We start from the raw sequence: 20,483 nt of genomic DNA, 5'->3' as shown, positions 1-20,483 counted from the left end.
GGAACCATCCCCCATTCACACACATTCAGACACCGTGGCCAAGGCTGCCGTACAAGGTGCCACCTGCCCATCAGATAAACACTCATTGACATTTACACTCCGATGGAGCAGCGTCGGGAGCAATTTGGGGTTTAGCGTCTTGCCCAAGGACACTTCGACATGGGGTGTGCAGGGCTAGGGATCGAAACCACCAACCTTCCGTTTGGCAAGAGACCGCCCCTACCACCTGAGCCACAGCCGCATAACTAGTTGTTAAAGCCATGGACAAAAATTGGAGGTTGAAGCCTGAGGTGTAACAGTCTTTTTAATGTCAATCATTCTTTGTTCTCAATTAAAAATCAAAGAACAAAGGACTGTAAAAACATGTAAAGTAAAAACATATATATCAGAGAGTCGTGTTTGTATGTGTAGATGTTTGGATGTAATTGGCAGTAGCTGTAGGTTGCAGAGCCAACGAATATGTTGCCTTTTAGTACTCTTTTATGACATGTTCCGGTGTTTAAAAATGTATGGGTATCATTAAATATGTAAAAGGTTTACAATGAACTGGTGTCATTTCTGTGTGTGTGATCTCATATATATATGTATATATATATATATGTAGGGGACTGGAGCTTCTCTATCATCTAAACTCTGTGAGAATCTGTTAAATGTATACATATATATATATATATATATATATATATAGGGGACTGGAGCTTCTCTATCATCTAAACTCTGTGAGAATCTGTTATGTTTTCAGAAATTAACAAAAAAGGAGAAAAGAATTAGGGAGGAAGTTAGGCTATTTGTCTTTTAATTGTCAAAGGAGGTATGTGTGAATTTGACTTGCCTACAGTGACAAAAAATACAAAATGGATACATATGCAAACCTGATTATCACAAATGCACAAAACTTATAAATGAAGAGTGGAACTACGTATTACTGCAGTTATCTCAGACTTCACTAACACTTGAGAGTGTCAAGCTTATACACACACACACACACACACACACACACACACACACACACACACACAGCAACAGCAACAAGGGTCAGGAAACAAACAATTACACATCTAATTTAACAAGAAGAATGATTTCACTTCTACCCCATGGGAATGGCAATCTGTGAACTCTTAAAGTAGTACTTTGAGACCTGTGACATCTGATAAGTTGGGTCACATTTTTGGCAAATTGTCGAATGAAAAAACGATACAAATAAAAATATATATGATGGACAGCTTTCAGTTGTGTTTGATTTTTGTTCAGTGAGGTTTCCGGTTTCATTCTAAATTTTGGGCGTCCTCAAAGACAGCCATGGTTGCTAAAAATGTGCCATTTGTTCAGCCTAAGTCAATCCAGACAATAGCTCCGACTGCTAATCTTAAAGCTACATTGTGTACGATTTTCTTCCATCTAGTGGTGAAATTGTATATGACCACCAACTGAATGTTACTTTCTAGCCCCTCCCATTCCGAGTGCGTTTTTAACTCCTACGGTGGCCGTATGCCCAGATTAACATGGCTTCCAGTACAACTTAGGTTACTTTAGAAAACAATTACAAATTGCATTTAGTTATTTAGTCAGTTAACATGTTGGTTATGACCTCTAGCTATGTAAAATGATTAATAGTTAAGTTAGTTAATTTTGGTACCATTTCATTGCTAACATCAGCTATCAGGTTCCCAAACATATGCAAGCTAATGTTAGTAATGTATCAGTGCTATCGTTATTCTGTATATTGTATGAGATTAATAGTGTAAGGCAATGTTTACAGCGTAGGCTACATATTTTTCTCCGTGAGCAGAATCAGAGATCAGTTGATGCGACGGAGGTGCGAGGGAAAGCTAAAGGAAAAGGGAACGTTAAGAAAAACCAAAAGACAGAGCCGGTGGCAGTGGATCGGTGAAGCAAAGATGACGAGGAGAGAGGGGAAGCCCTTCAAAGAGGTTTGTGTTTTTAATATATTTCTCTGAGCAGTATGAACAATGTCAATGAAACCAAAATGAGCTCTTAGTATCTCCATTGTTTCCACGCAGCTGTTCTAGCTGTAGCTAGTCTGTGTTACAGCTGCACATGACGTGAGTTGTCTGCCAGGGAAATCACGACACATATGATTACGTTTATGTTACAAGGTAGACAATCCTTTTTCATCATTGACGCGAGGAAAAGTATTTCCTAGACGTCGTTCTAGCGTTATGGTCTTGTTGCTTTGCCGTCGTTCTCTTTTAATTCTGCTAATTCTCTTTTTAACTTCCTTGGCGACTCTGTTACATGTCCTCGAGAATAGGCGCGATCCTCCATCTTCAACAGACATGTCCCTCCTTGGCTAATGTATTATAAAGATGGAGGTATGTCCCTCTTTGGCTAATGTATTATAAAGATGGAGGTATGTCCCTCTTTGGTTAATGTATTATAAAGATGGAGGTATGTCCCTCTTTGGCTAATGTATTTTAAAGATGGAGGTATGTCTCTCTTTGGTTAATGTATTATAAAGATGGAGGTATGTCTCTCTTTGGTTAATGTATTATAAAGATGGAGGTATGTCTCTCTTTGGTTAATGTATTATAAAGATGGAGGTATGTCTCTCTTTGGTTAATGTATTATAAAGATGGAGGTATGTCTCTCTTTGGTTAATGTATTTTAAAGATGGAGGTATGTCTCTCTTTGGCTAATGTATTTTAAAGATGGAGGTATGTCTCTCTTTGGTTAATGTATTTTAAAGATGGAGGCGCAACATGGCTGCCGTCATTCGAGCGAGTTGCTCATATGTATTCTGAAGGATTCTAAATGTCAGATTCTACACTTATGAGAATATTTTGATTAGTTAGTGGAAGTCATTACACATGAATGAGCACATATTTGTGAAAGAACAAAGTATCAACTCAAAAAATTACACAATGGAGCTTTAAACAAGAAATATTCTTACTTTCTTATACTTTTTTATTTTTAGTTTGAAACAAAATAAGGCAAACTTATTTACTTTAACAGGCATCAATTATCTTTCTTTTCACTTTTTTCTTGCCGTGGTTTACTTTTAAGTTTTAATACTTTATGGACATCTGCCCGATGTGGAAAAACCATGGAATAACTCAACATATTAATAAAACATGGTACCTATAGAACCACCATGTGGTGAGTTCTTACTGTTTCTTAGTAGTGTTTGCCTATGGTTTGCCCCCCCCCAAACTGGACACAAGGAAACATCTGATAAGGCTTTTCTGATAGGAGAACTCTGATTGGCCCTTTGTGTTTTGGCTTTGATCCATTGTATTTCTATGACTTCAGCAATGACCTCTCTCTTTGACTTCTTGTCTGAAGTAAGTGAACATTTAACATTAGGGGAGAGCCGGGACAGTTGAAACACTTTTTAATTAAACGTAATTTACAAAGCGATCGTATCACACTGAAAGCTAATATTTTGCCACTAGCAACCTACACCTGTCATCTGTCAAATACAGTTGCATTTTCAGCTTTGAACAAAACTGTTCAGGAATTATTACAGCAAAAGTGGGACGTGCGTAATGTTTCATTCATCCCTCCTGGTCGGGACAATTGAAACAGCATGGGGGGGGGGATGAAACATACAGTTTAAGCCATTTAAACTTCCCACAACTTCAATATTTTACTACATATCATGAATGGTACTCCCAAAAGGTGTTAGTTTAGATAGATTGTTGCTGGGCTATACGTCTTGGTGAATGTCTGTTAACAACTAATTGCAGTCATCGTGAAGCGCGTAGCAGTTATTGAAATATCATGCACTGTAGATGATTCTGCCATTTTTATAGCTAGAACAGTAAGTTTTCCCATTTATATCATGTTTCTATTGTGGAAAATGTTGTTTCACTAGGTTTTTACGTGGGTCAGGCCACTGCACATCCAAATAAGTTCCCTTAACGACCCACAGCCCGTCAGTCTCCATAGGATAACATGGGACCTTAACGACCCACAGCCCGTCAGTCTCCATAGGATAACATGGGACCTTAACGACCCACAGCCCGTCAGTCTCCATAGGATAACATGGGACCTTAACGACCCCACAGCCCGTCAGTCTCCATAGGATAACATGAGACCTTAACGACCCACAGCCCGTCAGTCTCCATAGGATAACATGGGACCTTAACGACCCACAGCCCGTCAGTCTCCATAGGATAACATGGGACCTTAACGACCCACAGCCCGTCAGTCTCCATAGGATAACATGGGAAAACTCGACCCCTTACCTGGTGGGCCGAAATATATTTTCATCTTTCTAAAACTGCTTTTCCATGTCTCACCTCCATAAATTATTGTATAAACACAGATATTTGTGCATTTACTTAAAATACATGGAGTTACAGCCAGGTCGATAGACATATGCCATTATAGTTTTTCTTTCCATGTAAACAAGCATGCAATATGAAAGTCTGGGATTGTGGAGAACACTAAATGGTCTACTGAATAAGCATGTAGTCAAACCTTTAAATGAAAAACACTCATTAATAAACGAAAAAATGTAACCGCTAATAAAGTTTACTTTCGACCATCAAAACTTGTTTATCGCCTGCTGTAACTCCGTGATGAAAAGAAATAACAGGAAGATATTTGGCTGATAGAAGGAGGTTAACATTGACCTAAGGAAGTCTGTCTATCATCACTGCACTCGGAGAAAACTGGAATGTTCCATTCGTCCCAGCTCTCCTCTACTCTCATGAACTGTGTGTTAAGCAAGCTAGCAAACGGTTTCCTGTACAATTCAGGCTCACAGATTTACGTTAGCTTTTTAAAAGTTGAACTTTGTGGAAATATTTAAATGTACTGTTACTCTAGGTGTGATATAGCCTATCAGAAATAGCCAGGCCAGAAATGTAATTTTTTTTTTTAAGATTATTTTTTGGGCATTTTGGCCGATAGGACAGTGGGGAGAGAGAGAGCGAGAGCGAGAGAGAGAGACAGAGAGAGAGGACATGCAGCCAAGGGCCACAGGTTGGATTCGAACCCTGGGCCGCTGGGAGGTGATCATTTGTATTGTGTTTTTGGGATTAAACTTCATTTAAAGGTTTTCTCCACTGAAGTAAAATGTTAATATAAAGAGTTTTAAGCCTGGAACCAAGCCAAACAGCTAACGTTAGCTAAGAGATGAGTTGTTACAATAAAACATTTGATTCGGCTCAAAAACATTTTGAAAACGGCAAAAAAAAAAAAGAGCCAAGGTACAAGACGGTGTAGCTACATAAACAAAGGTAGCACCAACAGCAAATACCCAGTTGCTTCTAAACCGTCTCTGCTAACAGCTAGCCGTTCGCCGGTGCAGTAAACGTTTCCATGGTAACATCGAGCTCCCTCCACCAATAAGACGCCACTGTTACGCTTAGGATTGTGGGTAGTGTAGTACTTTTAGTGAGTCACGTCTTCAAATGTAATGAATTGTGAAGCCGATTGTTGCTGCAGTTGGCCCATAGACTGTATATAAAGAGGCTTGGCAGCTACCTATCAATGGTTTGGCCTCGGTCGAAATCATGTTTTTTCTTTTGTTAAAATCATCTGTTCGACACACCGGAAATGACGCAAAATGTTTGCGGTCGGATCTTAGGTCATTATGGTGGTTAGGTTCCTGAGAGGCTACTTTAGCTCTGCGTTAGTCTTCTTTCACCTGACCAACATTTAAAAACGTAGAATTTCCACTATAGCTGTTATGTTTTGACCGAACTTCCTAATCCTACATTAGGTATATTTTAAGACGACGGAGCAGCCAGCGAGCCACCGACTGTAGGGACAATGTCTAGCCGTCTGGCCTTCCAGACCCAGCTGGCCTCCATCATGGAGGTCCTGGCTAATGCAGCAGTGGCGGAGATCTGTAAGCTGGTAGACGACGACTATGCGGTGGTGAGTTTACAGATGTCTCAGTGCCAGAGAGAGAACAAAGCCCTAAAGAGGAAGCTGCATTTGCTGGAGCTGAAGATGGCCCGGGGAAACGCCGAGAGGAGGCTCCGGGAGAGCGCCATGAACAGCAGCCGATCCAGGGTGCAGATAAACACCACCGGTATGACAATAATAATGGATCACTGAAGTATAAAACCATGTCAGTCTTTCATTTAAACAGTGTTAAGGCTATTTTGTTCCGTGTACGTTTTGGCAGTTCGTTTTTTCGTTTTAAACCAAACACGGAAAGGTTAAAGCTAATGTTCACATTTTATAGAATCAGAATCAGCTTTAATGGCCATTTAAAGCGTAACTCTCGCCAAAATGCAACCTAGGGTCTTTTTGTGAATGTACCTGAGTCAAACTTTAGTTTAAAATCATATTTAGGACGGAATCGCCACTTTTAAGATTGACTGTATTCTCGTTTTATGGTCAAATGGCCTTTTGAATGGGAGTGCTAGGGACACTTTGATGCTAGCCTCAAAATATCTATTTTTAAAACACTAAGAAGGCTCGACACAACATGAGACTTTGCTCCAAGTATCACCAGGGACTCTACACCTTAACCAAAGCACTGACAACATTGTTTGTGTTCACAGAGTTTACTAAAAAGAGAGGTTTTGAAAAACGTACTGTAGCTGTTGTTGTTTCCGGGCGCTACCACCTTGACAGTCAAAAATAGTCCAACTCCAAATGAAACGTAACAGGGAGGAGAGTAAAGATGGAAAGCTCCTAAATCTTAGTTCCATATCAATGCACGGATAATTTGTTGTTTTGTCGTTAGTGAAACACAATATTGACCTTGTAGTTGGAAAAGGAGCCTCATATAAGAATGACATTTCCTCCTATGGAGTCCGTTCATTCACATTCGGAGATCGCCTATTTTTGACTGACAAGATGGTAGTGCCCGGAAACCACAACTGTGAAAGTGAGTCATTCAAAACCTCTCTTTTTAGTAAACTGTGTGAACACAACCAATGTTGTCAGTGCTTTGGTTAAGGTGTAGAGGCCCTGGTGATACTTGGAGCAAAGTCTCATGTTGTCGAGCCTTCTTAGTGTTTTAAAAAATAGCTATTTTGAGGCTATCATAGTAGTGCCCCTAGCACTCCCATTCAAAAGGTAATAATATGCTTTTAAACTAAAGTTTGACTCGGGTACATTCACAAAAAGACCCTAGGTTGGCGAGAGTTACGCTTTAATGCCAAACCTATAAAGGAACCAGATACTAATTTATTTAGGATTGTGAGGAGATGCAAACATTTGGGAACAAAATAATTTCCCAAATAACTTCTAAACCCATTCTAATCCCATGCTTTGCATCTTGGGTCTACAGACGGAATCACTGTGATGTTGCACTTACACGAAAAGCACTTTGGGGAGATTTGCTTGACTCACCAGCCCATGAAACTATGGTGATCTACTGAGTGGCTGGTAAACTTTGAACATTCACTAGCCATTTGGCTGGTGCACGAAAAGTTAATTTTGAACGCTACTTCCGGTTAGACGTAAGGCAGTTGATTTGAATTGCAGACATACAGTATGTAACATCTGCAAACTTGTCTATTTCTCTTGTCATTTTCAGCCATTAATGTAACGTTTTTAAGATATATAGTTAATCACGGAGGTCGGGCTTGTCTGGCGTTTCTGCTGTGATTATTTTCTGTACTGTTGCTTTGCTAGCGTCTTTAAAAGTCCAAACTAGCGTTAGGAACAGCAACATCTCACCGCCGGTCGGATTGACTGCTAGTTTGTGTGGTGTCGTTATCTGTAGTCTGTGGCCCAACAGGTAAATAAGGGCTCCAAGCTAATGTTAGTGAATGTCTTGACAAAGGAAAGCATCAAACATGCATTTTAGATGAACGAGAGTCCTGTATCCAGTTGATCGACCCCGTTTGCTCAGCGTCGTTACAATAGCCTCGTAGAATTGATCACTGGGCATCGCCACTTGCTCTGACGTCATGCACACGTGGGCAACGATAACCTCACAAGATCAAGGCGGCCGCGGTTTTGAGACGCAGGCGCCCCGCTTGCTTCCCACCGACTGCAAGACCCAGGCGGGCCCAGGGCACGATGGGAAACACCAGGCTCTCAGCTGATCTAACAGCTGATTGGTTCAGAATCGACACAACATGGTGACGTTTTATATAAACTTTTTTATTGTTTTTGAACTGGAGGGATTTAAATTGCTATTTGTCTGATTCAAAGGCTTATTTTGCACAGAACACGCGTAGCGTCACTTTTTGTCACCGCCCACTGCTGCTGCCGCCTGCTCTCGTCCACTTTACAGGCGAGTCGCAGCTCATTTCGAACGAGGCTATCGTACGTACGGGACGCAGGAGTTTTCTACCTGGAAGTTACTGTAAACAAACATTGTGACTCTGACATGAATATATATATCTTTGAGAAGACATGATTTTCCAGCCTAATTCACACAAGCATCTGACTGTTGGAAAGATGTGTCTTGCCATCACATCTGCCACCGGCTTAAAGAACTATCATCCTGACTTACACGGGAAAAGTTGAATATTGTCTCTAACGTAAGCTCAATCAGTATTACAAAATGTGGGGCAGTTTTCTGCATCTACTTTGAAAGCAGGCGCGTAGTCAATAATTGGCCAGGGCGGCACTGGCTCGCCAGTTTTACTCACTAGCCCGTCGAGCCAAGTTTGATCAAAATACGCTTTATGAAAAATATTCAAATGGATGTAAAAAAGAGAAATGGTAGCAGAGCTAGTTGTGTGTGTTTAATGTGTCTTCTCTTCTGATTAAAACGGAACTGTTGGCTGCAATGGGTTACGACAGGCAGACTCTCTGGGCTGCCTTTCAGACAATGACGTGTTAAAAGTTACCACGACAACAATGGCTTCTCTTTAAAGTGGTGTGGACAGTTTTCTTGGTGGGAATACATTGTAAATAAGGACGTGCTGTTCTGCATCATGTGCAGATGTTTCCCCAGCAGAGCTGACAGCCCATCAGCCAGAGAGGAGTTTGTTTGTGTGGGTTCTAAGACGACAACAACAACACTTCTCTGCTGTTTGTTTGTTTATTTGCCACTTTGTGCAATAAAATGGTTAATTATTAATAATGCTGTGCGCTGTAGAGCCGATGCTGCTGGTTCTGCCAGTGCAAATATATTTGAGTTTGAATAGGTTATAATAGACAGGTTTTTGTCTGTTCTGTTGTTTACAGCCTTTATAGACTGATCTTTGTCAGTTGAGCATGTTGTATAGACAGTGTTTTGCTGTTATTGCCATTGTAATGCAGTATGTTGGAAAGTAAAATTGCTGCTGTTTGTCCTTTTTACTACTTCTAATTATTTAATACATCTTTTTTTTCTGGGGAAAGATGGCGGACTTACTTTTGTACTGGCCCATAGGGTTGGGTACCGAACTCTGTACTTTTTTGGGTACCGACCGAATTACGTCGGTACTACCGAGGACCGATTCACTTTAAAGGACAATTCCGGGGCAAAACGAACCTAGGGGTTATTAACAGATGTGTACCCACTCTGTCGTTCTCTGGGACATGTTTTCATGCTAATCGAATGTGTTTATAGCTTGACACAAGCTAGCGCGGACCGCTGATTAGCTTACAACGCTAGTATTCGGGGCACAGGGAAAGTAAAAACAAATCTCTATTTATACCACTAAAAAGGCTCAAAATATCACCACTTACTTTGTAAGTGTACAGACAGTTTATTAAAAAGATAGTTAGTAGCGTTCTTGTATACAGGCGGCCGCCGTCTTGGGAGCTACGGTCTTTCTAAACTATCTTTTTTGATTAAGCTAATCAGCGGTCCGCGCACATTGGATTAGCATGAAAACATGTCCCAGAGAACGATAGAGTTGAGATGTGGGTACACATCTGTTATTAACCCCTAGGTTAGTTTTGCGCCGGAATTGTCCTTTAAATCAAACGGTACCAAACTGCGGTACCTGAGAGCGCAGGCTTATGTCTTCCCTGCATATTGACAGAGAGCGGAGCTCCGACACACACACACACACACACACACACACACACACACACACACACACACACACACACAGAGGTGCGGACGGAGTAAACTCGAGCAAACTACGTCGGCTCTGCAGTTTTGTAGAAGTCACAGTGAGTCACGGCGATGCCGATAAAGTGGTTTCAAGCGTGATTCCAGTTTTTCAAACTTCACGCAGACAGCGTTTGCTGTGATATATAAATAGAGAGGCGAAACGGTCGCGGTGCTGTTGACGTTACACTTCCTCTGAGACAAGCAGGCACAACAGTGGTTTCTATGCCCTGGTGACTGACTGACAGGCTGAGGTTGTAAAGCAACACAACTTTATTTCTACAGCAGCTTTCAGCAACAAGGCAACTCAATTACATTATTTTGCACTTAAAGGTCCCATGACATGGCGCTCTTTGGATGCTTTTATATAGACCTTAGTGGTCCCCTAATACTGTATCTAAAGTCTCTTTTATATAGGCCTTAGTGGTCCCCTAATACTGTATCTGAAGTCTCTTTTATATAGGCCTTAGTGGTCCCCTAATACTGTATCTGAAGTCTTTTATATAGACCTTAGTAGTCCCCTAATACTGTATCTGAAGTCTCTTTATATAGACCTTAGTGGTCCCCTAATACTGTATCTGAAGTCTCTTTTATATAGGCCTTAGTGGTCCCCTAATACTGTATCTGAAGTCTCTTTTATATAGACCTTAGTGGTCCCCTAATACTGTATCTGAAGTCTCTTTTATATAGGCCTTAGTGGTCCCCTAATACTGTATCTGAAGTCTCTTTTATATAGGCCTTAGTGGTCCCCTAATACTGTATCTGAAGTCTCTTTTATATAGGCCTTAGTGGTCCCCTAATACGGTATCTGAAGTCTCTTTTATATAGGCCTTAGTGGTCCCCTAATACTGTATCTGAAGTCTCTTTTATATAGGCCTCAGTGGTCCCCTAATACTGTATCTGAAGTCTCTTTTATATAGGCCTTAGTGGTCCCCTAATACTGTATCTGAAGTCTCTTTTATATAGGCCTTAGTGGTCCCATAATACTGTATCTGAAGTCTCTTTTATATAGACCTTAGTGGTCCCCTAATACTGTATCTGAAGTCTCTTTCCTGAAATTCAGCCTTGGTGCAGAATTACAGCCACTAGAGCCAGTCCCACAATGAGCTGAGGAGGATGGGGGGGCAAGGTGGAGAGTGGGGGTGTGGTCTTGACCAACTGCCACTTTGCTCGTTTGAAAGCCATGATGTCTCTCTCTCTCTCTCATGGGCCAAATTCTCTGGGCGGGCAAAGCAGAGAAAGGGGGGGTAACCTTTCCCCTTATGACATCATAAAAGGAAGATTCCAGATCGGCCCATCTGAGCTTTCATTTTCTCAAAGGCAGAGCAGGATACCCATGGCTCTGTTTACACCTATCACCATTTCTAGCCACTGGGGGACCATAGGCAGGCTGGGGGAACTCATATTAATTAGGGCTGTCAGCATTAACGTGCTAATCGCGATGCGATTAAGGGCCTAGCATAACGCATACATTTTTTTTTTAATCGCATGCCGGCATTTATTAATTTATTTTACAATTGACTCGGCTTTGCGTGGTGCCTAACAGCTACTATTTTGACCCTTTGCAGCACCGTTACTTCTCATCAAGTTTCCACTTTCTCCTAACACATCCTGCTGCTGCAGGCTGCAGCATGATGGAGAAAGACAGCAGCAATAACTCTGAATGGAGCTTTTTATTTTCCAAAACTCCCAGACGGCTCGTAGACGAGTCAAAGCCATATGCACGTTGTGTAAAGACGAATTAAAACATCACGAAGCACGTCAAGCTTGAGCTACCACCTACGGAGCTAAGCATAGTAGTACAGTTAACGTGATGCTACCGCTAGCATGCTACCCACTCAGGCAAAGCAGTATTTTGGAGAGTGCTACTTGCCGACCTGTTGATGAAACCAAATCCCAAAAGATTACTACAGCTCTTGCGAAACGGGTGGCAACTAACTGCAGACCTGTCAGCATCGTAGAGGACTCGGGTCTTAAAGACGTACTACAGTTGGCACGTTCTGACCTGTCTCGTTGCCGTCGAGGGGGACAGTAGTTTTCACGGATACACAGCCTGTACGACACGGAGAAAGCAGCCACACTGAACAGCTGCAAGGTGCTGCAAACACTGTCTCATTAACCGCTGATCACTGGACGTCAGTGAGGAATCAACATTATTTAGGAGTTACTAAACACTAGATTGACTCTAGTAAGGATAGGGATTTTTAGTTTTTTAGTTAGGTACTTGGAGGAATTGTGCAATAATGACAGATTCACACATTCTTCTTTTGTTTACAGTAAATAAATAATTACAAATCTTAAAATCAAGTTCATAAAGTAATTTCTTTGCATTCATTTGATTCACAATCAAGATAAACTGGTAAAAATGGCTTTCCATTGTTAATATGTACTTAAAAACTATTCTGAAATGCAAAATATGCGATTAATCTCGATTTAAAAAAATTAATCGTTTGACAGCCCTAATATTAATGTTAAAAAAACCTCATAAAGTGACATTTTCATGCCATGGGACCTTTAAGTCAGTTCTCCATTAGTTCAATGTTGACAACAGGGCAGTCACCAAGTTTATTGTTAAGGGTTTGTATCATTATGCAGTTTGCACTAAAAAGTATTTGTTCTTTCCATTCCTTTGCATTTTAGTTAGTTCAATATTAGCCTGTACACAATGTCATTTGTTTATTTATTATTGATAATATGTTCATGTTGTGGCAAAAAGGTTTCTCTTTTTTTGTTAATTTTGGCCAAGTTTGGATTGATACCAGTCCTGAGTATCTGACTGGTGCACCTCTATCCAAAAGCACAACCAGTTTTATTAATGCTACTCTGAGTGAGCAGTGTTACCAGATTTTTTAAATTTTGATAACTGTTTTGATTCACAGTTAAGGTGGAAAATAAACGTTTTGTGTTTAATGTATTTTTGTTGATGTTGAAATGGATTTTAAGACATATATGGAATCGAAAAAAGTATCGTTAAGGAACCGGCATCGGAAACCGAGGTATCGAACGATGCCCAGCCCTACTAACCCTCCCAAAATACAGCTTCTGCCTACGCGACTGCTTGAAAGTGAAAATTTGCATCACATTCTAGATTCATAAATTCTAGAGTAGCGCGAATTGTGTATTGTAAACTTTTGTATTATATCCTTGAATTGTTTCCATCAAAAAATCACAAACCAATGCTGTGACAGACAGACTGTCAGCAGCTTATTGGGTTGTTGTGAACATTTTAGCAAAAAGTTGATTGATTAATGTAAAACATTGATAACATTCCTTAGCAACAATATGCTTGGGCTTATTAAGATAACTGTTATGATGCTATGATTTTCCCATCTTTGCTTCAACTGTAGTGACACAGAAATGAAATGTCCACTGTCAGTGTTTCTAAATGGACACTTTCCCTGTTTTTGTGTAGGTGGAGTGTTTGAGCGACGGATGGACGTGGTTCTGTGGTCTGGTAGAGCTGCTGCAGAGGATGCAAGCAGCGAGCCGATTCATTTTGACAGTGTCCAGAGTAAGGTAAGCACTCCAAAGGGGAGTCAAGGGGACTGTGATTTTTGTAGACATGAATGGATGTTAATAAATCCGAGCTCTGGGAACAAACACATAGGGATGGACAGGTTGGCTGCTGAGCAATGCTATGAATTAACTTTATCTGGAAGTTGTTTGTAAAAAGCAGAGGCTTGTGTTTGTACTGGGTGGCTGTTCTGGGTCAGTGCATGTACTGTAGCTGCATGAATTTTTAGGGGTGTCACTATTCTCCAAATCTTCGATTTGACTTTGGATTGTAAGGTCACGACTGAGTTCAGTTTTCAAATAAAACTTTTTTTTTTTCAACAGGGACGGCAATACCACAATAAGAGAATAAGACTATATGGTTTGAGTTGTTTTTGTGGCGCAATTTCATTTTGTTTATAGTGTCAAATCATAACAAAATGATCTCAGGACACTATACAGTAGGTCTAGACCACACTCTATAATTTATAGAGACCCACCAGTGGCGAGGAAAAACTTCCTTTAAACGGGCAGAAACCTCAGACAGACCCTGGCTCTTGGTGGGCGGCCGTCTGCCACTGCTGGTTGGGACACAGAATTGAATGCACCGTTAGTTTAATGTTATGTACCTGAAGTCACCATAAAGTAATTGTTTGTTTACATAACTTACTCACGGGGAAGGCAAAATGTGCCACACCGGTGACTTCAGGGAAGCAGGAGTACTTCCTGTTTTTTCTCCGTTATTTCTGACTCTGGCAGTTGCCATGGTGTCTAGAATAGTCAAGCTGCAGGCTACCGGTAAGCTAACGTTACCTTGTGTCTTTAGCTGCATGCTACCAGCCGGTAAGCTATGCTGTGTCTTTTTTCTTTTTCTTTCTTCGAACAGGCACAAGTAGGCGGGGGTGGAGAGACAAAAAAATATTGGGAGAATCACCGATCCTGCTCCTGATTTCGATAGTCGAAATGAAAAGCTCATTTTGATAAATTTTTGATTTAAAATCAAAATCGTGACACCCCTAATGAATATGAAACTTGTTGTTGCTGACAAACCTGCCTTATTGTACAGTCTCCAGACGTGGAGTTGGTGGAGCCAGAGCCAGTGCTGGTAAAGGAGGAGAGGGTGGAGCTGTCAAGAGTTGAAGAAAAAGAGGAAAACGTGCCGCTTATCAGAGATGATGGTGAGTACAGATAAAATACTGTTTCACGTGTATATAAGACTACACTGGGGGTAACAATACTCAATACTTTGTCAGTACTGAGTGTCTGCAGCATGGAAAACAGGGAAGCACTGAATGCTCATTCAGATTCCTGTTTACTTCCTTCCTCATTTAAAGGAGCAGTCCACTGACATTACACATGGTCAGTTTACTAGTAGTCTTGCATTGCCAGCTCTACCTCCACAGCGCTGTGGAGTAAGGTCTGGCTACACCACAGATCCATTCTAGGATAGGAGGAAAAAAACTCTGCGTTGTGTCCATTTCTTAAAACCATTCACAATCGTCTTTGGCGTCTTTTGGAGCTTGAGGTGAAGTCGTGAAAGCCATTGCTGTAGATGCACGGTAAAGCCAGAGGCTGACTGCAGTCAAACAGTCAACGTTGTGATGCACGGAGATGACGCGCAATTTCATGTTTTTTTTTATGTGCTGGTCGGCGTTCTTCTTTAGCGGCACACTAGAACACGCGTAGGCGTATATGCGGCCCCCGTCAGGTCCGCAAAGTTTGCATTCACGGTACCTACAATACTGTAGAAAAATAAGTACTGTCACGTTTTCAGAATTTTCGCATCGACTTGGTACCGAAGTATCGGTTCTCGTGACATCCGTAATGTCGAGTACTACTCAGGCTGTGTAAACAGAAAAACAGTGTCATAGTGATGTTATCAGGGTTTGGCTGGGAGACTACAAATATTTAACAGAAGAACTGTGATGCCAACAGCAGATGTTGAGTTTGAAAGAGTTTGGTGTTAAAGGTGCTGTAGGAAGGATTGGGAAGATCCAGGACTTAGCCAAAGAATTTGAACATCAACAACTTCTCAGTCCCTCCCCCCTTTCTGCTAAAGCCCAAAATGTTATCTAAGCCCCTTCCCACACAAGCTAGAATGAATGCATGTGCATGAGCAGTGATTGACACGCAGTTAGACACCCCCCCCGGCCCTGATTGGTGCATCTGAACAGGGAGCTGTGGATTTTTGTAAATCTCTCTCCAGGCTGTAGGTGGAGCCAGAGGAGCTGGATTTATTTTTTAATGACCTGCTTCATGTAGATCTACTGGAACATGGGGTCAGTTTCAGCAGATATGACAGAAAGGGAGTTTTATAAGTCTTACCTACTGCACCTTTAACTGTGACATTGGCATTTAATGTCGCTGACTGTTGTTTTGTATCATTTGGCACCATGTAGGGACCAGCACCGTTTTAAAAAGTATTGTTTTAGCACCGGTATTGGAAAAAACCCAAACGATACCCAACCCTATGAATCACAGACCGATTTGTCAAAATTAAAAACAAAATCATGATAGTTGCAGACTTAGTATCATGTGAGGCATGCATATTTTGTGTGTAATAAAATATTGTCTGTATCAAGAGACTAAAGTATTAACTATTCCATTTTCTTGTCTTTTAAAGGAATGTTGGAGTGTGTCCCTTGTGGACCTGTGAGACCCAGCCTTGAAGAGCAGGACAACAAGTCCACTTCCTGTCAGACCTGGTCCCAGATCCAGAGCAGCAGGACAAGGCGTCCCAGCAGCAGCAGAGGAGTGGAGGTCAGTGGCTCCTCTCCTCTCCTTAATTGTGAAGTCAGTGCCTCTGTTGAGGGCAGAGACTCACTGCAGCAAACGATAATCCCACCCCAGTATATTGATGACGGCAGCAGTGACTCGCAGTTTGATGTGTTGTGTGACGACAATAGAAGCGCTAACGCGTTGGTCGAGGAGTTTTTTGACAAGCACTCTGGGGTTGAAGTGGAAGAAAGGAGGCCGTCTTGTTCATACTCGATGGCAGCGGCCGATTTCCAACCGACCTCTTCCAGTATTAACGGCTGGATTCGTTGCGGCCCTGGTGTCCCCGTGTCCCAGCCCTTCAGTGACGGCAGCAAAGTGCGCCATCAAACTGGCACCAAGGAAAGACTGTTTGTTTGCAGCTACTGCGGCAAGGCTTTTAATCGTCCCAAAAAGGTGGAGATCCACCAACGCGTCCACACGGGGGAGAAGCCTTTCAGCTGCACCACATGTGGGAAGATGTTCTCCGAGGCTGGGAACCTGAGGAAACACCAGAGAGTTCACACTGGAGAGAAGCCATACTCCTGTAAGCTGTGTGGCAGGGGATTCGCCTGGATAAGAAACCTGAAAACACACCAGCAAAAGAGCCACCCTGAATTTCCTGCAGAGACCTGGGAACAGACCTAATCTTTCTTCTTCCCGGAAGTCTACTGTAGGATGTAATAATCCAGCAACGACTCTATGTTGGCAGTCAAAAAAGACTGCTCAACAGAATGAAAACAGTTTGGGACCTTTTTAGGAACTTTATACATATTTTCAAAGAGAGGAACAAGAATAAGCTGTATTTCTAGTCTCTCAACCAAAATGCTGAAGTGAAGCTGCTTTTGGACAAACAATTTGAACATAGTTATGATGAATTTGTCAGTCTTCTTTAAAATATCTCTCTATATAATGTCCTGGTCAAGTAAAGGTTTCCGACTAAAAAGTTGGGAAACATTTATTTTCTAGCGTCCAAACCTGAAATGGGTAGTATCATCCACCGAGGTTTAGGGCTGGGTACCGAATTCTGTACTTTTTGGGGTATCTGACCAAATTACATTGGTGCTACCGAGGACCAATTCACGCTAAATCAAACGGTGGCAAATTTCTGTACCTGAGAGCGCGTGTTGACGGAGAGCGGGGCTCAGTTCAGGCATACGCGTGCACACGTACAGAGGTGTGGATGGAGCAAAACTACTTAGCCTCGATTGTTCAAGTCACAGCAATGCCGGTAAAGCGGTTGCAAGTGTGGTTACTTTTTTCAAAACTCAGACAGCATTCGCTGCGATATAGTGTAATGGCGATCCGATAGCGGCCGTGGTGCGGTTAACACTTCCTCCAAGACCAGTGACGGACTGGGGTCAAGAAACGGACCTGGCATTTGCAACACACTAGCCCTATTTTTGTCAATAACCTAGCTTGGAAATGAGTAACTCTGCCTTCCGGGTGTATCTTTCCACGCACAGCAGTGTTCTCTAGTGACAGACTGACAGGTTGTAAGGCAAGGCAAGTTTATTTCTACAGCACATTTCAGCAACAAGGCAATTCAAAGTGCTTTACATCTATATATATCTACTATGTTTTTAAAGAAGACTTTGAAAATGTGAATCAAACTTGGAAACTCTTGATCTTTACGAATCAAGACTTGATAGTCTAAAAATGCCATAGCTGTCACCGCAGAGCTCGGCAAACGGGCTGGCCGTGCAGCTGGCCGTGCAGCTGGCCGTGCAGCTGGCGTAGGTTGTGGGGCACCAGGAGCTGGCGGAGCTCGGCAAACAGGTTGCTGAGACAGCCATCCTGTCGTCTCCTGTCTGAACCCGGCGCGAGGCTCAAACATAAGCCGTGGCTGAGTCTCTTAATGTTTCTAGTCATCTAGATATGCGCTGAGTCTCAACGAAGTGCGAGGCCAGATCCAGAATTTCTTAGTGAGGGAGTAGAGCAGATGTGCTTCCAGTCACTTTTCAGACTTTTATTTTACTTTTTATGTGGGTAAACCATGTTAAACAAAATATTGATCATAACGGAGTAGTTTTCCATACAGGTCTGTAGTGGGACTTCTAAAATAGAACAAGGTCACTCCCTAGTAGGTGAGGGCTGGACTGACTGAACATGGTGGAACAACTGGTTCCCCTTCCATTACATGAAGGAGATTTTAAAATGTGGTTTGTTCAATAAACGTGTGTTACACATTTTGTTGTTTTCATTGGTCAAATGGTTGGAAAAATTGATAAGTACTTGTGTTGGAATTCAGTCTGGCGCAGTGCTCACTCCACATAAAATGCAACGTTATGGGGTGCCTGGGTACCTCACCTGGTAGAGCGTGCGCCCCGTGTTCAGCGGCTCAGTCCTCACTGCAGGGGCCGCAGGTTCAATTCCAACCAGCCCTGCAGCATGTCATTTCCCCGCTCCCCTTTCATGTCTAAGCTGTCCTATCAAATACATTCTGAAATGCCCAAAAAATAATCTTTAAAAAGAAAAGAAAATACTACATTACATCACTTCAGCAAACTTCAGAGAGAACAATGAGGGCAAACGGCACCACTATACTGTTTAAACTGAATATTCTCTGGTTTAGCTCAGCTAAAAACACTGAATCCGTCAGCACGTTTGCATGTCGTCCACTACCGAGCCAGTTTGGAACCGGTAGACTACAGACAACGTTATCTTCACTTCACCTTGTTGACTGATTTAGCCGTTTTAGGTAACACACTAGACTGTCCTGCAGACAGTTGTCTCATTCCTGGACTCACAGCAGTGTGCCACTGCAGAATGAATATAGGGGAAACCCAATGGATATTTCAAGTATTTTTGACATTTAAAAAAAGAAATACTGCATGGACTCCCAGTAAATGTTTGAGAGCATTGACATTCTAAATGTAACATGTTTCTTGTGTTTTATAGTTGAAATATTACAGATTTTGTATGCATCATTTCATTTATTGAATAAAATATGCTTCTTGAACCACGTAGTATTATTGTACAGCCCTTTTTTTTAAGAATGAAGTTGTCATGACTTGAAATCTATGAATGTTATCAGATTTGCATTGCTGCAATAAAAACGATTGATCAGTAATTCAGCAGAGTGGACAGAAAAGGACGTTTTTTCTTACTAAAATGGTTTTAAGTTGCTGCACGCAGTTCAAGAACAAGTTCAGGAAGATAGAATTAAGGAAGAAATACACACCGCTAAATTGAGGCCAATGAACATAGAACTATTATGCATAGGTAGGTTAAAATATATGTATATCAATGTATATAAAAAGCATTAATGACCAACAACACTGTACATACAAATCAGGTGTTTCTGTAAATCCTAAACAATAGAAAGTGCCAAAGAAATACACAATGAAAAAAAAAGTGTGTGTGTATATATATATATATATATATATACATACACACACATATACACACACACACACACACTATACAGTGGGGAGAACAAGTATTTCATACACTGCTGATTTTGCAGGTTTTCCTTACAAAGCATGTAGAGGTCTGTAATTTTTTATCATAGGTACACTTCAACTGTGAGAGACGGAATCTAAAACAAAAATCCAGAAAATCACATTGTATGATTTTTAAATAATTAATTTGCATTTTATTGCATGACATAAGTATTTGATCACCTACCAACCAGTAAGAATTCCGGCTCTCACAGACCTGTTAGTTTTTCTTTAAGAAGCCCTCCTGTTCTCCACTCATTACCTGTATTAACTGCACCTGTTTGAACTTGTTACCTGTATAAAAGACACCTGTCCACACACTCAATCAAACAGACTCCAACCTCTCCACAATGGCCAAGACCAGAGAGCTGTGTAAGGACATCAGGGATAACATTGTAGACCTGCACAAGGCTGGGATGGGCTACAGGACAATAGGCAAGCAGCTTGGTGAGAAGGCAACAACTGTTGGCGCGATTATTAGAAAATGGAAGAAGTTCAAGATGACGGTCAATCTCCCTCGGTCTGGGGCTCCATGCAAGATCTCACCTCGTGGGGCATCAATGATCATGAGGAAGGTGAGGGATCAGCCCAGAACTACACGGCAGGACCTGGTCAATGACCGCCGTCATGGATTAAAATCCTGTAGTGCACGCAAGGTCCCCCTGCTCAAGCCAGCGCATGTCCAGGCCCGTCTGAAGTTTGCCAATGCCCATCTGGATGATCCAGAGGAGGAATGGGAGAAGGTCATGTGGTCTGATGAGACAAAAATTAAGCTTTTTGGTCTAAACTCCACTCGCCTTGTTTGGAGGAAGAAGAAGGATGAGTACAACCCCAAGAACACCATCCCAACCGTGAAGCATGGA

The 20,483-nt window shown here is 41.7% G+C and overlaps 1 protein-coding gene across 1 annotated transcript in view; it reads left to right on the top strand.

Annotated features, from left to right (window-relative positions):
* The window catches only part of LOC144529054 (uncharacterized), a 58,489-nt gene that overhangs the window by 25,516 nt on the left and 12,490 nt on the right, over window positions 1–20,483 (top strand). Inside the window, exons 5-8 of the mRNA XM_078267987.1 lie at window positions 5,705–6,007; window positions 13,344–13,447; window positions 14,490–14,601; window positions 16,047–16,822. Of these exons, the coding sequence (XP_078124113.1) occupies window positions 5,705–6,007; window positions 13,344–13,447; window positions 14,490–14,601; window positions 16,047–16,822 (1,295 nt within the window). The remainder of the gene's footprint in view (window positions 1–5,704; window positions 6,008–13,343; window positions 13,448–14,489; window positions 14,602–16,046; window positions 16,823–20,483) is intronic.

The sequence above is a fragment of the Sander vitreus genome, chromosome 2, assembly GCF_031162955.1.
Source record: "Sander vitreus isolate 19-12246 chromosome 2, sanVit1, whole genome shotgun sequence".
Taxonomy (NCBI): domain Eukaryota; kingdom Metazoa; phylum Chordata; class Actinopteri; order Perciformes; family Percidae; genus Sander; species Sander vitreus.
The sequence above is the reverse complement of the archived record's forward strand: the minus strand, read 5'-3'. Positions and strand labels throughout refer to the sequence as shown.